The 16,793-nt window shown below is 41.4% G+C and overlaps 3 protein-coding genes across 5 annotated transcripts; 1 reads left to right on the top strand and 2 right to left on the bottom strand.

Annotated features, from left to right (window-relative positions):
* The first annotated feature begins 919 nt into the window (after positions 1–919).
* Positions 920–5,198, top strand: elovl1a (ELOVL fatty acid elongase 1a). Of its 2 annotated transcripts, XM_053438800.1 has the most exons (9): positions 920–1,047; positions 1,143–1,609; positions 2,365–2,463; positions 2,568–2,758; positions 3,122–3,202; positions 3,726–3,782; positions 3,901–4,006; positions 4,167–4,306; positions 4,403–5,198. In XM_053438800.1, exons 3-9 carry the CDS (start codon positions 2,403–2,405, stop codon positions 4,709–4,711), a joined length of 945 nt encoding a protein of 314 aa, XP_053294775.1. In that variant the 5' UTR covers positions 920–1,047; positions 1,143–1,609; positions 2,365–2,402; the 3' UTR covers positions 4,712–5,198. The 2 variants fall into 2 exon arrangements, with proteins under 2 accessions (XP_053294775.1, XP_053294774.1); XM_053438799.1 differs by having other exon boundaries at positions 951–1,609.
* A 1,456-nt stretch (positions 5,199–6,654) lies between these two features.
* cdc20 (cell division cycle 20 homolog) lies at positions 6,655–10,254 on the bottom strand. 2 transcript variants are annotated; one of them, XM_053438118.1, is made up of 11 exons: positions 10,181–10,254; positions 9,658–9,877; positions 9,418–9,560; positions 9,236–9,332; positions 8,722–8,847; positions 8,296–8,492; positions 8,100–8,194; positions 7,757–8,000; positions 7,528–7,653; positions 7,207–7,324; positions 6,655–7,108 (listed from the first exon to the last, which is right to left on the bottom strand). In XM_053438118.1, the coding sequence occupies exons 2-11, from the start codon at positions 9,845–9,847 to the stop codon at positions 6,930–6,932; spliced, it is 1,515 nt and encodes a 504-aa protein (XP_053294093.1). In that variant the 5' UTR covers positions 9,848–9,877; positions 10,181–10,254; the 3' UTR covers positions 6,655–6,929. The 2 variants fall into 2 exon arrangements, with proteins under 2 accessions (XP_053294093.1, XP_053294094.1); XM_053438119.1 differs by lacking the exon at positions 10,181–10,254 and adding an exon at positions 10,016–10,173.
* An 883-nt stretch (positions 10,255–11,137) lies between these two features.
* LOC128454964 (uncharacterized) lies at positions 11,138–16,277 on the bottom strand. Its single transcript, XM_053438578.1, has 6 exons — positions 15,913–16,277; positions 14,826–15,008; positions 14,484–14,741; positions 13,078–13,176; positions 12,757–12,774; positions 11,138–12,471 (listed from the first exon to the last, which is right to left on the bottom strand). Exons 1-6 carry the CDS (start codon positions 15,977–15,979, stop codon positions 12,386–12,388), a joined length of 711 nt encoding a protein of 236 aa, XP_053294553.1. The 5' UTR covers positions 15,980–16,277; the 3' UTR covers positions 11,138–12,385.
* Positions 16,278–16,793: the final 516 nt, after the last annotated feature.

Raw genomic sequence — 16,793 nt, 5'->3', positions numbered from 1 at the left:
AATGGTCCACATCATGATATTGCCTCTGACCTGTATTAAACTTGAAAGTTAAAAGCACTGCGAGGCAGTGCATTCTTGTAGCATCTTTACGTGAACCAAGCTTTGTCACTCCTCCCTTTCTTTGTTTTAAAATTCTGCATATTTGCACCTAGATTTATGTACAACACTAGAAGTAGAGCACATACCTACATACCTCCGCCCAGCAGCCAGAAAGAAGCCAATTTTCCAAAAGAAATTATAGGATAGTGACAAAAGACGTACTTTTTAATTTATCCAATAAAATTGCATTAAGTCATCTTTTTGTTTGTATCTATGTGGGAACCCCTATAAAAAGAGGATGATCAGAATACTGAAAGCTGCAAATTTTGAAAATGCTAAACTACACATCGAAATAATTATACGAATATACTACAAACATGGTGCATATGTCTACAAATCATTTCCCATTAAAGAAAATGAATTATTCCCTGGGAAAATGCTGAAAATTTTAAATACCATATCCCTAAGTGTGGAAGAAGTTAGCTGGAAGCACCATAATTGAATAGGTTCTTCCCTGGCCCATACCACATCCATGCACGAAGTGTCATAGAAAACTGTGCAGTTGCTTTTGTGAAATCTTGCCCTCATACAAATGTACAGGAGTGAAAACAGAAACTGCTTGCCGGCAGAGGTAATTAAAACGTTCTAATGGCAGCGGTTTGCCCAGTATGTAACTAGGTGCTTCCTCCTTCCTTTTCTCTCTTGGTTTCTCTCTGTCTCTGCCTCTCTCTGCCTCTCGTGCACAGATTCCTTGCGTTCCAGCCGACAGTTAAGACTAACGTACGTGTGGAGGGGGGGGGGGGGGGGATTTCAAGCACCATCACACCCTTTATTGCAAGTGCTTGGGGAACAGGTAAAACCAGCAGGGGTTGGACAGGAACCAAGCCACTGGGCCTCCACACAGGAAGGGAAGGGCGACAGTTTACCTTTAGCCTAAATAAAGTCAGATTTTTTATTTGGTGACTTACTTTTTTGGAGCGGCACTGTGAAACCTGTTCTTTCACTCAGGTCAGTCGTTTTGATCATTCCACCAAAAATGTTTCTTCTTTTATGTGAAGCTTTATTTCTTTATGTTAATGTTCCCATTAATTGAATGGTTCGAGGTTCTTCCCGACCTCGTCCGTCACTCTCACCTCATCCCCCATTCCATCATGGACAAGGCCGTCCAATCACAAACAGGCCAAGTGCACATAAGGAGGCGGAGCCGAGCACTGAAACAGGGTGTGGTCCTGAAACCAGCAAGGTCTGTAGTAGTGCCCTGGGGTTTAAATTGAGTTGAATGATCTCACTCTCGCCGTCATCAGAGCTGTCCTCACACTTTTACTCACCTCTCTGTCAGTCTCCAACAGTTCCCCTAAACCTGTGAGAGTTTCAGCCTCTGGATTTTTACCAAAAGAAGCCTGGGAGGACAGCTGGAGGCCTCCAGCTCCCACAGAGTAGCTCTTTTCATGTGTGAGGCCTCCACCTGATCCCTCACACTGGTGCTGCCGAGGCCTGGGATCCTCTGGGCTGGGTGTGCTGCCTGCTCCGACTGAGCAGGAGTTGAGAGCTGAGGACCTGTTCTCAGCAGGTGAGTCACTTTGTATGAATGCAGCTCCAGCGGTTTGAGGTGCGTAAACCTCGGTGACCTGTTTGTGTCTGTGCTGCTCCTGGAAAACGCTTCTAATGCTTTGATTTGAAGTCAGATTCTTTGTGTTTTCTGGTTAGATTGGTGACTTTTTGATTGCCACACGCTCATTCAGTTCAGTGTTTAAATTTGGTTTAATTTCAGGCAGATAAGGACAAAAATGTATAAATTCATAAACTTTAACAATATATTTTTATTTTGGGGTTTAGTTTGTTCTGTAGTTGAACCTCCTGGGATTCCCAGATCAGCTCATTCCTCACTATCACAATTGTCTGGCTAGGTTAGACATATGGGCCAAGTTCTCTGCCTCACCTGTTTGACTAGTCAGCAACGGAAAATTTCATTGTTTAACAGCAGGAATCGGACGGTTCAAAATTCTTCATAAAAACAGCCAAACTAACCCTATTTTTGTGTGACTCTGTTTTACTTATTAATTGAACTAAAGCATTTTCTTTTGAATGAAGCTCGAGCTTGTGCTCAACAGTGAGGGCTTTTATGATGATTTTTTTTTTTTAACATTATGTACATTATGGCTCCCGGTGGTGTCTGATGAGCCACGAGCTGTTTCCTTGTTTGTTCAGTCGGTGGGAAACCAGGTGGATGGGTCTTTCAGTTTCTCACCTGCCGGCTTACGTCATTTCCAGATCCGCTCCTCGTCTGCTGGTTTCACAATCTTGTGTCTTTTTCATATTTTTCAGGACTTTCACAGGAACAAAAGAAAAAGCAAGTCGTCACCATGCTGGGGGAAGCTTGGTCAAACATTTTAGAGTTGCACAATTCTGTATTACTGAGAACCGGTAAGTGTCTTTGTCTCCGTCAGTGATTCCTTCCACAGCAAAACATTTTAAAGATGTGAATTACTGAGCATTTGTGTGTGTGTGTGTGTGTTTGTCCTCTCCAGATGTCAGAGTCAGAGACTACCCTCTGATGCAGAGTCCCGTAGGGAATATCCTCATCCTGTTGGCCTATGTCTCCTTCTCTGTGTACATCGGGCCTCGCCTGATGGCCAACCGCAAACCTTATAGTTTAAAACCAGCCATGCTCCTCTACAACCTCAGCATGGTTTTACTGAACGCCTACATAGTGTTGGAGGTAAGAAAAAAAGCGACGAATGGAGCTGACTCGCATCTCTTGTGGAGAGCTAACCAGCTTGTGCTCGTATACACCTTCTAAAATAGCCTCTCTTCTCACTACACCTTGGTTAAGAATATGATAACCATTGTCAACCTACAAAAAAAACAAATTGATGTGTAGCATCATGTATTTTATGATGTGTAGTTAGGCTTAGTTGAAGCTGATGTACTTGCATGATTCTTGCTATTCTTGGTTTGTACCCTCGTGGTTGAATGCACTTATTGTAAGTAGCTTTGGATAAAAGCGTCCGCTAAATCAAATGAAATGTAATGTTTGACAATAAGAGAATGTGTTGTTTTTTTGTGTGTGTTTTACACATAGTTCTTGTTGTCTGGATGGGGCACCACCTATACATGGAGATGTGACCTAGTCGACACGTCCACCAGCCCTGAGGCTCTCAGAGTAAGTTCGGTTCATCATCTTGTCTCATTTTATTACTGACAAAATATGACTAGTTGAATATATTAAGTTGTATTATCTCAAGAGGTGAATTAAATCAATTAATATAAAACAAGATGTATTTTTTAGTTGACTGTATGTGGTTTTTCAGTATTTTAAAGGTCATTTAAAAATATGTGTGTATGGTGTTTATTCTGTGAGTAGGATAAAACAAAAACACCTGAAAGGTTTCCCATATAAAGTTGTTGCTGATCAGGATCAAGGGGCAGATCCAGGATTATTTTTTCTTTCACTTTTATAATTGTTTTAATAATTCACAGTGATATTTTTTTAGAGTTATATTTGATGCAGTTAGCTTGACAGGGGTATGTGCTCTTATTTATTTTTTCATTGTTGGGCCCTGAAAATAATTTTAGTTCAGCTGTTCAGATCAGTAATAAATAAATTGGCATTTGTCTCCTTTTGAGGGAATTTCATAGTGACATATTGAGGTTACATCTATTTCCTATCTTTTCCTTCCCCCCAGATGGTTCAAGTTTGTTGGCTGTTTTATTTTTCAAAATTCATTGAACTCCTCGACACAGTAAGGACACTTTCATCTTTTCTTTCTTTTCCTTTTTTTCTACTGACTCGTCAGCATATTTTGGCATATACCTCATGTACATATCAACTTGAGCTTAACTGAATTTTTTATATTTCAGGTATTCTTTGTGCTGAGGAAGAAACAAGGCCAGATCACGTTTCTCCACGTGTTCCATCACTCCTTCATGCCGTTGACGTGGTGGTGGGGCGTCACACTGACTCCTTGTGAGTTTCACACAACATCATATCGTTGCTACATATTCTTATCATGTTTACACTTTGTCTGTGTGTGTTGTGGCTTAAAGTAAACAAAGATAATGTATCTATTTTTTTTTAAAAGCCATGTGGTACAGTTGAAACAATTTCCTGTGTTTTTCTTCTCAAGCTAGTGGAATGGGCAGCTTCCACGCGATGGTGAATGCAGGCATCCACGTTATCATGTACTTCTACTACGGACTCTCTGCTGCAGGGCCTCGCTTCCAGAAATACCTGTGGTGGAAGAAGTACATGACTGCCATACAGCTTGTACGTCCCCATTTCAAATAACAAAATCTAATACCATTGAAATCATCGGTAATGTAAACTCATTTCTAACCACATGCCCTGTCCCCGTCTCTCCAGGTTCAGTTTGTCCTGGTCTCCGTCCACATCAGCCAGTACTACTTCATGGAGAAATGTGACTACCAGGTGAAGTGGTATATCCACTTGATCTGGATGTACGGAGTCTTCTTCTTCCTGTTATTCTCCAACTTCTGGGTGCAGACCTACATAAAGGGAAAGCGGCTGCCCGCCTCAAACGACAAGCCGAAGATGAACGGCTCGACCAGCGAACCCATCGCTGTGGTGGCCAACGGCAAGCACAAGGAGAATGGACACGTGTCCCACTACACAAACGGCAAAATCGTCATGGGCAAAGTAAAGGAGATCTAACTTAAGTGACTGGGATTGAGAAGGAAGAACAGCAGGTGGCTCTATAGCGCCACCTGTCCTTCATTGTTCATATAGTAGCATATTGAGGTGACACAGATTCCGATATACTGCTTCTGTTCATAATAATTAGTCTAGTCTTTTAAGCATATGCACATTTATTGGGATATGCCATATTGTTTTTCGTGGTGATCTCTACATGTTACACACACTGTTGGTTCTTGTGAAAACTATTGACTGTGACACACGCTACATGAAGATTGGTGCTCATCTAGTCACTGATGGTGTTCTCCGACTCGAACTTTACCCACACTGCCGTTTGGCCAGCATGACCCCGGCTGTTTGAAAAGTATCCCACCGTTCCCGATGAAAGACTTGCACGTGTAAATACCTGCCACAAAGCTTATGCCAAAACAAAGGTTTTAATTCAATTGTTTTTCTTCTTTTGTCTGTTCTTATTTATCATTTGAAATAAAAAACAAAAAACTGATTAATGTCTGTCATTTGGGAAAAGGTTGTGTGGTGTGCAGTATTGTAAGAAATATACCACACTTCAATTTTAAGAATTGTGGAAATGAAATGTTAAACTGTATATTACAGTATTCAATAGGCTTTTGCATTTTTTGCATACTGAGGTAATGAGGTGTACACTGCTTGTGTGATCATGCATGTCTGAGTTTTGTAACTTTGTATGGTCTATTCTATCAGCCCACTCAGTGAAGTTAACAGTTAATGCTGTAGATGCTGTTTCCTGAATATGCACATGCATATATATATATATATATATGTATGTGTTTCTGTTAAATACACCATGGAAGACTGAGTTGTGAAGTGCAAGCTTTTAAAAATTGGGTTTGACATCTGCCTCAAAAGACTAAGTATGTTTATATGATGTAATTGACTCATGGTTCAAACTTATGTTTGACATGTTTCTGACTTGAAGCTCCATGGATGTTGTAATTTTCACTTCTGCGATTGAAAAAATTCTGAACCCATAAGAATCTCAGAAGTTAGAGGAAAGACTTTACACAGGAGGATATCACATGGAAAATTCCGCTGCATGGTTTTTGTACTGTTAGTTGATTTGCAGGATTATGCAAAAAACACTACCAACACAACCAAGAAAGAAAATACATTTTTGCTACTCTATTCCTTCATGAGCATTGCAACAGTGCATATCTTAGCATTAGCATTGGTTTCTCAATAGAATAATTCAATGATCTATATGAAACGAAACCTGACTTGTTTATAGGACTCATGTCTATAATTGGTGAATGTGGCTTCATTAGCAGACAGTTGGACCTTGCTGGAGATGAGATCTGAGTACCCTTGTTGTTCCAATAGTGATGTGCATGAATTAGGATCTGCAGCATAAATGCACGATTTCATTCTGTCTGATCCCTAACCTGAAGTCTCTCAGGCGGTAAAGGACACCATATAATGAATCGATAATTTTGGTAGAATTAAAATAAAAAACTAGTTAGTGGTAATTTGACAAATAGAGGATTTAAAAACAAGCTGTGTGTCCGGGTTTATTGGTTTGCACTCAAAACATCACTGGTTGTGATTAGAGCCCAAACCCATTTCTCCCGTTGTTTGACGTAGGGGGGCATGCGACATGAAATGAAAATACAGATTATCATCTAAGACATTGCTATGATTTAATTTTGAAATCCTTATTATATGGAGAAAAATACTGCATTTGAGTCTCTAGGCATTCTGGGAAATTTTCAGCCCTCTTTTTGAAGTGAATCTGAATAATTTGTTTCGAGGGCTGTACAGCACAAACACTCTGCCCTCCTTCATCCCAACAAGTGTCTGGACAGCCTTCCCCTACACACGTAAGCACTAAACAGAGGGAAAGGCTAAGGGCTAGGGAGAAGGGGTGAATGGAATTGTCAAGACGTAGCACTACAGTAACAGAAAAAAAAAAAAAAATTAACAAATTGCTCATTTAGTCACATAACATTTATTTATAACCCAATGTATACAATTGATCATGATTACAATAAAACTGTGAGCTGTACAGTACTACTTTAAAGTCAACACTTGAACTTTACCACACTACCTAACCTGTATAAACAATTGAGACAAATAACCCATTGGGTAAAGCAGCAAGAAGCCATTTATGGTCAAAACATCAGGTGGATAACTTTATTGTTGATTAAATAAAACATGTGCACAAATTTATTATACAGAGACTAAAAACCCCAAATCAAAATTATCTGATTGAATGATGAATGACACTGTTGGTTGATTTCACCAGCCTTTCTTTGGCCTTCTTCTTAACCGGATCCAGTTCAAAGCTCTTCCACATACGAATCGTTTCGTCCCCAGCGACTGTCGCAACGGTAGAGCAGTCAGGGCTCATAGTCAAACTCAGAACTCTGTCGTCATGACCTAAAAACACACAGAATGCATGTTAGAGTACAGCTATTTCAACATAAAGTGCCTGAACACGTACAGAAACAAACAGTCTCGTTGAAACAGTCACTCACCGTTGAGCTCTGCGACTCTGGTGAGAGACGGATAGTTCCAGATAACGACATTGTTGTGGGCATATCCATGAGCAGAGACCAGTTCTTTATAGTTTGGTGCAAAACACAGCGATGAGATCTGAAAGGCAAAGTCAGTGTAATTTAAGTCAAAGGTCTTTGTTGTCAACACCTAATTAAAAACATTCTTAAAACTAAGAAGTAAATAATCTGATATTTATAAAGCTGCTTTCACACAGGGACAGAACTCCAGAGTGGCAAAACAAATGTCAATTTCCCCCCCGAGGCCGAGTCTGTCTGAAAACTGCTTCAAGTGGGCAGTACCTGGGACTGAGTGTCAATGGAACTGATGCAGGAGCCACTGTTTACATTCCAGATGCGGATGTGACGATCACTGGTACCGCCTCCGGATGCGAGGATGTTTGGCTGCCATGGACACCAGGCCAAAGCCTAAAACACACCCAAAGTTTAATGTCAGGTTTATAGCAGGGAATATTTATGACAAAGTATTTTCACATCTACCCAAATACTGGAAGTATACAAAGCTGCTCACCTTGACAGCTCCTTGATGTTCGCTCCAGGCGCGGACTGATTGGCTCTCGTTGCTGCCCCCGTTGCTTCCCCCAGTCACACGGGGCCATATGCACACCAAGTTGTCGTTGCCTCCACTGGCCAGGTAGCGCCCGTCGGGGGACCATGTCAGCCCGCACACCTCCTGCGAGTGACCGCTGAGTGTGAAGATGTGGTGGTCTGCCACCCTCACATCATGATGGTGGATGTGTCCTGATCTGGAGCCACTGGGGGAGAACAAGGTAGAAAACATTACACCAAGTCCAACAAAACAAAAAAACAACTGGAGAATTGTATTTTTAAATCAGACAATATAGCAAATTTACCTGGAAAGAATATGGTCATTCCAGCTCAGGCTACCGACTCTGGCTGTGTGGCTGGGCATGCTCCGCAAACGCTTCTGGTTTTCAACATCCCACAGCTATAAAATGCATTTTAAAAAAATTTAAAAAAAGTAATTATACTTAATATAGTGCATCTTATGAACTAAGGGGATACATGTGTGTTCGTCACTAAACTGACCTGAACTTTGCAGTCACTTGTGCCGATAGCCAGGTAGCTTCCCTCTTTGGTCCAGGACAAGGAGCAGATGTAGTCCTCCTCACGGTCCAACTTCATGAGCTGAACGATGTCTCCTTGACTGGCGTCCCACAGGTAAGCAGTGTTATGAAGAGCCACAGCAAGAACGTTTCGACTGCTCCAGTCGAGCAGATTCAAATCTGTTAAAAGAAAAAACATAAATAAGTTGTTCAGAACCCAGGGCAAGTCAATATTTATGAATGAAGAGCTTAACATACAGTATAAAGTGATGTATTGATCTGCGTACATCTTAAATAGATTGCATGAATCCAAAACATGACGAGTTATGCATACATTGCTGTTAAAGAATAAAATGCTTGAACGTGAATGAATGTCATTAGGAAAGACACTAAAATGAACAGAACCCACAGAAATCATTGCGAAGTGCAGGAGCATCCAGGATTCTGTCTGGAGTTAAAGAAATGTATCTCGTCTTCTTGGCCGAGGCAGGAGTTGCAACCTGGCTGTAGAGAACTTTCAGGTTGTTTTGATAACCTGCAAATAAGACAAAAAATATTACATTTTAAGAAATCCTCACCGTCTATAGGCATGCAATATTCCTACTAAGCAGAATAGTCATGCAAGTGTTAAGTCAAGGTATGTTTAAATATCACATTTTAAATAGAATAGAAAATACAAAAACTCATAAATTGTAAATATTTGAGAATAAACATATTGTACAAGCCAGTGAAAACAAGTGCACCTTCAGCAATGAATTAAATGTTTCTAAAGTCAGAGCGGTTTGATCTCAGAACCTGGTCGACCTCGGTGTCCGGGATGGAGTAACGGTTCAACCAAATAGATGTAAGTTAATGAGTAAATTAACAAAAATCACTCCAGCCAGTGGAGACAGGCTAGAACTGGTTTAACTCCACTTGCTCACCTTCTGGTGCATTCAGTGGTTTCCCTCCAAGGTGCAGGATCTTTGCATCTTCAATGTTGTATCCATTCAGGGACACAGACCAGGCTTTCTGGTTGTCCTAGAAAAACCACACACACAGGGTTGATCAGTGCACTTCTTCATGTACAAGAGGGATCAGGGCAGATGCATGGTTTATAACTCACCGAGTTCCCTGCTGTGTTGTTTGTGTCCAAGCAGTCGTTCTCCTTTGTGAGCAGGAAGCTCGCCACATCCATCTGGTTGCTGTTTCTGGTGGGGATGAAGCGGTCACCCCCCATTTTGGAGGGAGTTTGCTTTTTATTTTTCCCTATGAACACGAAGACATGGGGAGAAAGTTGCATGTTGGTGTTCGCGGAGATAACAGCGTTGTCAGGGTCGCGTGCTTTGAATGGCTGTTACGTTACCTGGGGTTTTGCTCGGTGTCTTGGAGGAGCTCTGCGACACGTTGGTGGATTTGCCGGGCGACAGGCCGCTCAGGGCGGAGGTGTTGGAGGAGCTGGCCTTTCTCTGCCACCTCGCCATGGGAGCGTTGCTGATGGGCATGTCCAGCTTCAGGATACTGTGGATGTCGTTCTCAAACCCGAACTGCGCCATTTTCTTCTCTATACCAGGTTTTCACACGACCTGGACACCGGAGGCAAAGGGAGAGGAATAGGCGTTAACACACATATACAATGAACAACAGCAGCTGATCCAGGTTGTGTGTTAGCTCGGTGAGTTAGCACCGATCAAAGCGATGCTAGCTAGCTTCAACCCACTTGCCTTACGTTGTTGCTGTTATTCAAAGCAGCTACAGTCGGTCAGACAAACGCAAGTTAGCATTAGCTTCCGCAGCGAGAAGCAGTTTTATTTAATCTACTACGAAAAGTACAATTCCGCCGACTACCTGAACGAAACCGGAACTTTTGAACAATAAATTCAATTCACCTCGTCCAGAAAACGTGGAGGATCTGCGGCTTCTGTCTCCTCTGCTCCCACAGTTTGAATTCTGTGGCTATGACGCCGCACGGCTTAAATGCCTGAAAGCCTCCTGTGATTGGCTCGTTCAAGTAGCTGCTGCCATCGCCATGGTAACGTTTACGAATGCGTCCGTTTGATTGGTGGAGTGGACTTCATGACGTCCCAACGTCTGAAAACAACACTACCTATCCAAGAAAAACATACCGCCATCTACTGGGGAAAGATGATTATATATTATTAATAATAATAATACGATGCTGGTGTATAAACTGCTTTGTTTATAAAGCAGATTTATAACAATAATTAAATCAAATTAAATAATAATAAAATAAAATAAAGTTAAAATGACAACATAGATAAGATAAAAGGTTGTTTTACTAAAAACAACTACGGACAACTTATAACAAATAAAATCCGAAAACAGACACATTTAAATATACGTTTTCTGTGGAAAGGTTAAAGTGTAAGTTTATTTGCATTTATTTGATTATAGCATGATGAATTGTCAAAGTACAACCATAGGAGAAACCTATTGGATAAAGATGATCAAAGACTTCTCACAATCTACAGGCTGTTAATCAAAAAAATGGGTGAACAATTCACATCTTTACATGTTAACAGGAGACATTTACATATCTATTCAACCACTGAAAATGAATTAGCATCTGTAAGGTTTTTCCATTAGGTAACTCCTTATGTATGGCATTAGTTTAATACATCAAAATGCATGTTCTCGGGCCCGCTCAGGGCTGCTTTGAAGTCCTAGAAATTTTAGAAGTGAACTGCGAAGGACTCATTTAATTTTATTTGATTTACTTATTTGATTTAATTGTCTTTGTTCTGTAATCACATGATCAGATGTGCATTTATTATTTGATGTTAGGTGCTGAAAAGTCATTTAAAACCAAAGAAAGACAACATGGCCACTGTGTTGACATTATTTTAATGAATGCAGACAAAATACTGTATATGCTCTCAATATTTGAGATTTAATAGAATTTTAAAAAAAAGGAATAATCACAGTGACTCATCTGTGAGAATAAACACCTTGAAGGGATGTTACTGCAAACACAAATTAAAACGGATACTATTCATTTTCTTGTTTTAATTCAAGTATATCAAATCTGTTTTTGGAAATGGTGCAGAAGTAAATTGAATTGCTCTAAAGTAAACACTTTGTTGGTCACATCTTCAGAGCAGCACAACGGAATAAATGACATGGTGACTCTGGCCCGTACAGCAGCTTTAATGTTTAAACTGCACATATGGCTGAACTTTGGGGGGGGGAAACCAGTGTACAAATACCCTGAGTAAGCACACACTAAAGTTTATATTAAGTGTTCCAGCTTGGATTAAAGGTAGATTTTTCAACATGATCTCACATCAATGTCGACACACAATATATTCATGCCTTTGGGAAAATAACCTTCCTTAGATACAATCAGCGAAAATAATAATTAACAAAACTTTTTTCATGTCATTCTCCCAAAAAAAAAATTGAATCATATCAAATAAACCTGGAATAAAAGCATCTTTAATTTAAATTTCTGTAAATTTACACACATAATAAACATTATTGACAATTGCAACAGCACTCATAAATTGAACCATTAGGATTTATTTGTTTGTTTTTTTAGAGCAAACACCACGGCTAAGTCAGCCTCTTTGGAAAATACACAGAGTCCTTCCATCCAATGTTTTTCAGAGGAGCTCTATGAACACAATGCTTGACGATTTTCTACACTCTCTGTGGTAACTTTCATTAGATACTTTGAGGACTTGACACAGAATCTGTTTGACTTTGTCAAACTAGTGGAAACTTCTGCCCTTGTTGAGTGAGCAAAGAGAAGTTTGTAGATTGCTGCTGGCATTGAAGATTCTTAAATTTCTGTGGGTGAATGCATACATTTGAAAGATACACGGGACAAAAACTGCAGTGTAAAGTGTGATACATGCATGATAAAGTGCATATACTAATGTCTGAAAAGCAGACTGGTTAGTCACAGTAGGTGGTTGGTGCTCTATAGCAAAGGAATGTTTCCATTCATTTAGCAAAAGTGTCATCACAGAGAGAGAAAACATATTTAAGATTAAATCATGAAGTTGACATTCAACAGTAGACACAGAGGAGAGAGCTCAAACCCAAGTCCGACATTTAGCTGGAGCTTTGCATCACAAGGTACGGTAACCATTGCCTTTCTTCTCTGGACTCTTCTCAGTCATGTCCTTGGGGTAATGTATGAGAGAGCCAACAACCCCTGCGAAGAAATCACATATAAATACATGCATGACCTGGAAGGACCTGCAGCCGTCATATTCAGTAACAATAAAAGTGGGTTGATGCCGTTCACTTTCGTTCAGCGAATCAGGAAAGACACAATCCCATGACTGGCATATGAGCACCTCGAAGATTACAAGCAACGTGCCCATCAAAAAGGGTATGTTGCTCTCAGTCTACTTAATATTTAACTTTCTATCCATCCTCCCCCTACACAGTTAACTGAGAAGTTAAAATGAAAACACGAGGGTTGTTGTTCTCTTACCTCCAGGGTGCCTCAAACCTAGACAGAGGGTGAGAAAGACAAAACACATGACCATGCTTTAGATTTCCCCCAGAGAATGAGGCTCCATACCGAAAATCACATGACAAGACGTGTTTTTTAAAAAGGAAGGCTAATTATGCTCCACTTTATGAAGGGAACTGAGGTATTGCATTCAGAGTTTAAACATTAACATTAAAGTGCACCACCCTTGAAACTGAATCATTTTGCTCTGGTGTTAAGAATGTAAATGATTTTTAAAAAAAAGGTTTTTATCTTCATGTATTAGTAGCCACATGGAAAAAACTATATTTTTTTACTCACCTTTGTTTTTGGAGAGGAGGAGGCTGATCAGGATAAAGCCTGTAAACGCCAGCAATGCCAGGATGGGGATCAGAACCTGAGGCAAGGGAATCCATGCACCTAAAGAAAATATTTCATATTTTAAACTGGTTACTGTAAAACATGCAGGGTTGTACGTGGAGATTGGACAAAATTCGTATTACTTTATTTGAACCCTTTCATTTTTTCGTTCATTCAGTCATATGACTAACAGTCAAATGCCATCAGCTGCCTCCACAGTTCACAGCCACCAGCAACATTCAAGCAGTTTCTTCAGCGTCATAACCAGCAGACAGCGATGGGCCCAGGGAACCTTTGACCTAACAATGATGTCAGTTCTATCTATTACAACTAGCACTCCAGTGAGAACACTGAACAAATGAATCATGTCAAATGCTGAGTTCTCCATGTAAAATTAGAGCTCGACTGATATGGAATTGTTTTGGGCGGATGCAAATGTCAATATAAGGGAGTAAAACATTTCAAATACCAATATATATATATATAAAAAATACAAATATATGTATGTGGCATTGACTCCTTAGATGTAATTTTCAAACCCGTATGAAAAAGAAATGTAATTGTGAATTCCTGAAGATACCATCTTCACAGACTACATCCATTTTAAACCAATGCAGATTGAATACCTTGGATATTGGACTGTTGTTCAGAGAAAAAGAGACATCAGCTTGGCCCTGGGGTAGTGGGATATCTGCCCATTCTAATGAAACCGACTGATGAATTGAGAAAATAATCTTTGCCTGCAGAAAGTTGGACTGTGGGCAGAAAATTCGACGGTGGTCTCTGGTTCGAATCCACGGAGTGACAACAAAAACAACATACCTGGACGGACAACACCTGGACAACACCTGGATCTGTTCCACAATGTCAAAGCGCCTACCCCACCCCACTGTCTAAGTGCCCCTGAGCAAGGCACCTTACTCCCCTAACACCTGCTCCCCGGGGCGCTGTGCATGGCTGTCCACTGCTCTGTGTGTCCTCCTGTGTACACCAGATGGGTCCTAACAGTAAACAAATTTCCCCCCTTGCATGTCGTTTGTGTGTGCTGGACACTAAATGTATCTTAATCTTATTATTACTATTATAATTATTATTATTATGCACATGATATTCACTCTGATATATCACTATAATTAACATATTTTACAAGTTAAAAAAGTGTGCAGCTAATCTGGTCATTTAATTGGAAACACTGTTCCCCCAGCACAAACCAGCAGGATCAACAGTCAGCCTGTGATCATTATTTTAAAATGAAGAGATGCACCATGAGTTCAATCTCAGTACAAAGTCCTCTGTGTGTAAAATCTTCAGGCTTGATGATGATGATGATGATTACAAAAAAATTAAAAGCCACAAAGAATACACACCCGACTGTTCCCCCGAGAGCTTCAGCTCCCTCATGAGCCTGATGCATCCATCCTGAAGGCGGATCCTCTCTGCCCGGGTGCGCTCCTCCTCCTGGTCCCACAACACTTTGATGGCCAGCGCTTGTGGAGCATGGGCCGTCCACGTGTCCGAGTGGTCCAGAGTGAGATAGACCTTCCCATCATAGAACACGCGGTCCGTCCAGTGCAGCTCAGTACCCTCCAGTATGCATTCACGAGAGCGCAGAACAGTGTGGTTCCCTAGTGGAGCACAACAAGAGATGTCACAAGTCACAGCATCACCTCTGACTTACACACAGCTAGAGCCCACGGTGAATTGCTTACTGAGCACCGAAGTCTGGTTGACACTGATGAGAGCAAGGAGGAGTGCATCGGTAGAAATGGTCTCCTTTATATTGTTGAATTCCTGGCTTGTGCCGGGCAGTGAGACTCCATTGAGAAGAACCTGTTCCTCGACCCTCTGAGCACCCACCACTCCCCACTGCTGGGCCTGGACTATGACAGTATCTGATGGAGGAAAAACAACATTGCACATTGAGTCAGAAAAGAAGCGACACTCTAAATGCTGCAGTGGGCCCCTTTTTTCAAACTACAAATTTAGAAAAACAGCCTTAGTTCTGTGTATGATATATTTGTACTTGTATTGTATATAGTATTTCTATTGTATTCTTACTCGATTGCCTCCTTGTGCTGCTACTTCCTTGTGCTGCTGTGTCAAGTCTGTATTTCCTGTGTGGTGGATCTTCTCTTCTTTCGTTTTATCAATGCACAAATGTTTTTAAATAAAGAAACGGCCAGTGCAAAACAGGTTTTTAAATTAAAAAAATTTAAAAAAGTTGCTTGTGCTGCAAATATTCATATTCTCAGCAAGAATCAAGACACAACTGACACTAAGGTTGTCCTCGGGGGAAACAACATTAAATGTTAGGGTTTTTTTACTCGTGCAATTCAAACATTTACTTTCCAAAGTAATTTATACGAGTCATATAAATATAGCGAAATAAAAAGGGACAGCTTTGCCGGAAACACCTGAGCATTCCAAACACAGCAGACGTACAGTAAATCATGTTAGGCGCAGCTGGGTGGATTTAACTCTTTATGGCGCCAGCCCGGTTTATCTATTATGTTGGAAGGTGTTCTGCAAATCAAGTGGATTCATATTCAATATGGTCACATGATTTCCATATGAAATAAACACACAGTTGGTTTGACCTGAGAGAAAAAAAAACTGAACACGAAGTTTCACAATAGTAGCTATAGAAGTTTTGCCAGAAGTAGTGGCCTACAACACGGATATCTACATGGTCAGTTACAGTTCCAAGTTTCTGCTGCTATGAATCTGTTGGTTCACAGGGGAGGGGGGGGGGGGGGGGGGGGGGACAATGACATGCAGCACAAACAAGCCTCTTACCCACTGGAGCAGGAAAAGCACGAGACGAGTGGCACAGCATTAGCACGAGAAAGCCAAGAAACTTCATTTCCAGCTCGTGCTCAGCCTCAAATCTCCACGGTTGGAAATAGCCTGGATCGGTTTAAGCCATTAAGGTGGGACCAGTGCACGAGAGAGACCTGCAGACCAGCAGCTTGACCGAGGACACCGACACACCGATCCGCTTCTGCTTCTGCTTCTGCTGCTCCTCCCCGCCGTGCGTCTTCTCTGCCTCTGCAGCCTCCACCCGAGGTTTCTTTAAATGTGCATCCGTCTGATGCGTGATTGGCTGACGGAGCTGTGGCCCAGCGGACTCATGGTCCTCAGCAGCAGATCGTGTCGAGCCGGGATCCGATCAGCTCCACACACACTTATTTATCGAGACACTCCACACGAGCCTGCCCACCATGCTGAACGTAACTGGTTCTTTTAAGGAACAGGCTTGCCTAGGTCAGTCACCTGTGAAGACTGGCATTTACCCTTGATCCAGCGCGGAGAAATGCGCTCCCTGGGCCACGGGGATGAGCCAGCCCCACGCCACTAAGCTGCCATGGTTGGAAGCAGAACACCAGTGGACACAGGAGCTGGGTCCGAACTCATGGGTGAGTTCGGACCCAGCTTTGGTTTGTTATTTAAAATTAAATTAAATTAAATTAAATTAAATTAAATTTAAAAATAATAATTAAAATAATAAAAAATGGCGCAGTAGAAGACTACTGCGCACATTCTGCGCAGAAGCCCATTGCGCAGAACCTGCGCAGAACCCTACTGCGCACATTCTGCGCAGAAACCTACTGCGCACAACCTGCGCAGAAGCCCATTGCGCACATTCTGCACAGAAGCCCATTGCACAACCTGCGCAG

Source organism: Pleuronectes platessa, chromosome 13 (genome assembly GCF_947347685.1).
Source record: "Pleuronectes platessa chromosome 13, fPlePla1.1, whole genome shotgun sequence".
NCBI classification, from domain to species: Eukaryota; Metazoa; Chordata; class Actinopteri; order Pleuronectiformes; family Pleuronectidae; genus Pleuronectes; species Pleuronectes platessa.
The sequence above is the reverse complement of the archived record's forward strand: the minus strand, read 5'-3'. Positions and strand labels throughout refer to the sequence as shown.

Bases quoted from the DNA above. Each gene is read 5' to 3' on its own strand.
- elovl1a (XM_053438800.1), top strand. From the start codon at position 2,403: ATGCTGGGGGAAGCTTGGTCAAACATTTTAGAGTTGCACAATTCTGTA. The intron at 2,759-3,121 runs GTAAGAAAAAAA...TTTTACACATAG, and splicing joins ACGCCTACATAGTGTTGGAG to TTCTTGTTGTCTGGATGGGG. The intron at 4,307-4,402 runs GTACGTCCCCAT...CCGTCTCTCCAG, and splicing joins ACATGACTGCCATACAGCTT to GTTCAGTTTGTCCTGGTCTC.
- cdc20 (XM_053438118.1), bottom strand. From the start codon at position 9,847: ATGGCGCAGTTCGGGTTTGAGAACGACATCCACAGTATCCTGAAGCTG. The intron at 8,493-8,721 runs GTGGGTTCTGTT...TTCTTTTAACAG, and splicing joins TGCACTTCGCAATGATTTCT to ATTTGAATCTGCTCGACTGG. The intron at 7,654-7,756 runs GTGAGCAGCTTT...GGTGTGTTTTAG, and splicing joins AACATCAAGGAGCTGTCAAG to GCTTTGGCCTGGTGTCCATG.
- LOC128454964 (XM_053438578.1), bottom strand. From the start codon at position 15,979: ATGAAGTTTCTTGGCTTTCTCGTGCTAATGCTGTGCCACTCGTCTCGT. The intron at 15,009-15,912 runs GTAAGAGGCTTG...TTCCTCCATCAG, and splicing joins TGCTTTTCCTGCTCCAGTGG to ATACTGTCATAGTCCAGGCC. The intron at 13,177-14,483 runs GTGTGTATTCTT...TATTTTCTTTAG, and splicing joins GCTCTCGGGGGAACAGTCGG to GTGCATGGATTCCCTTGCCT.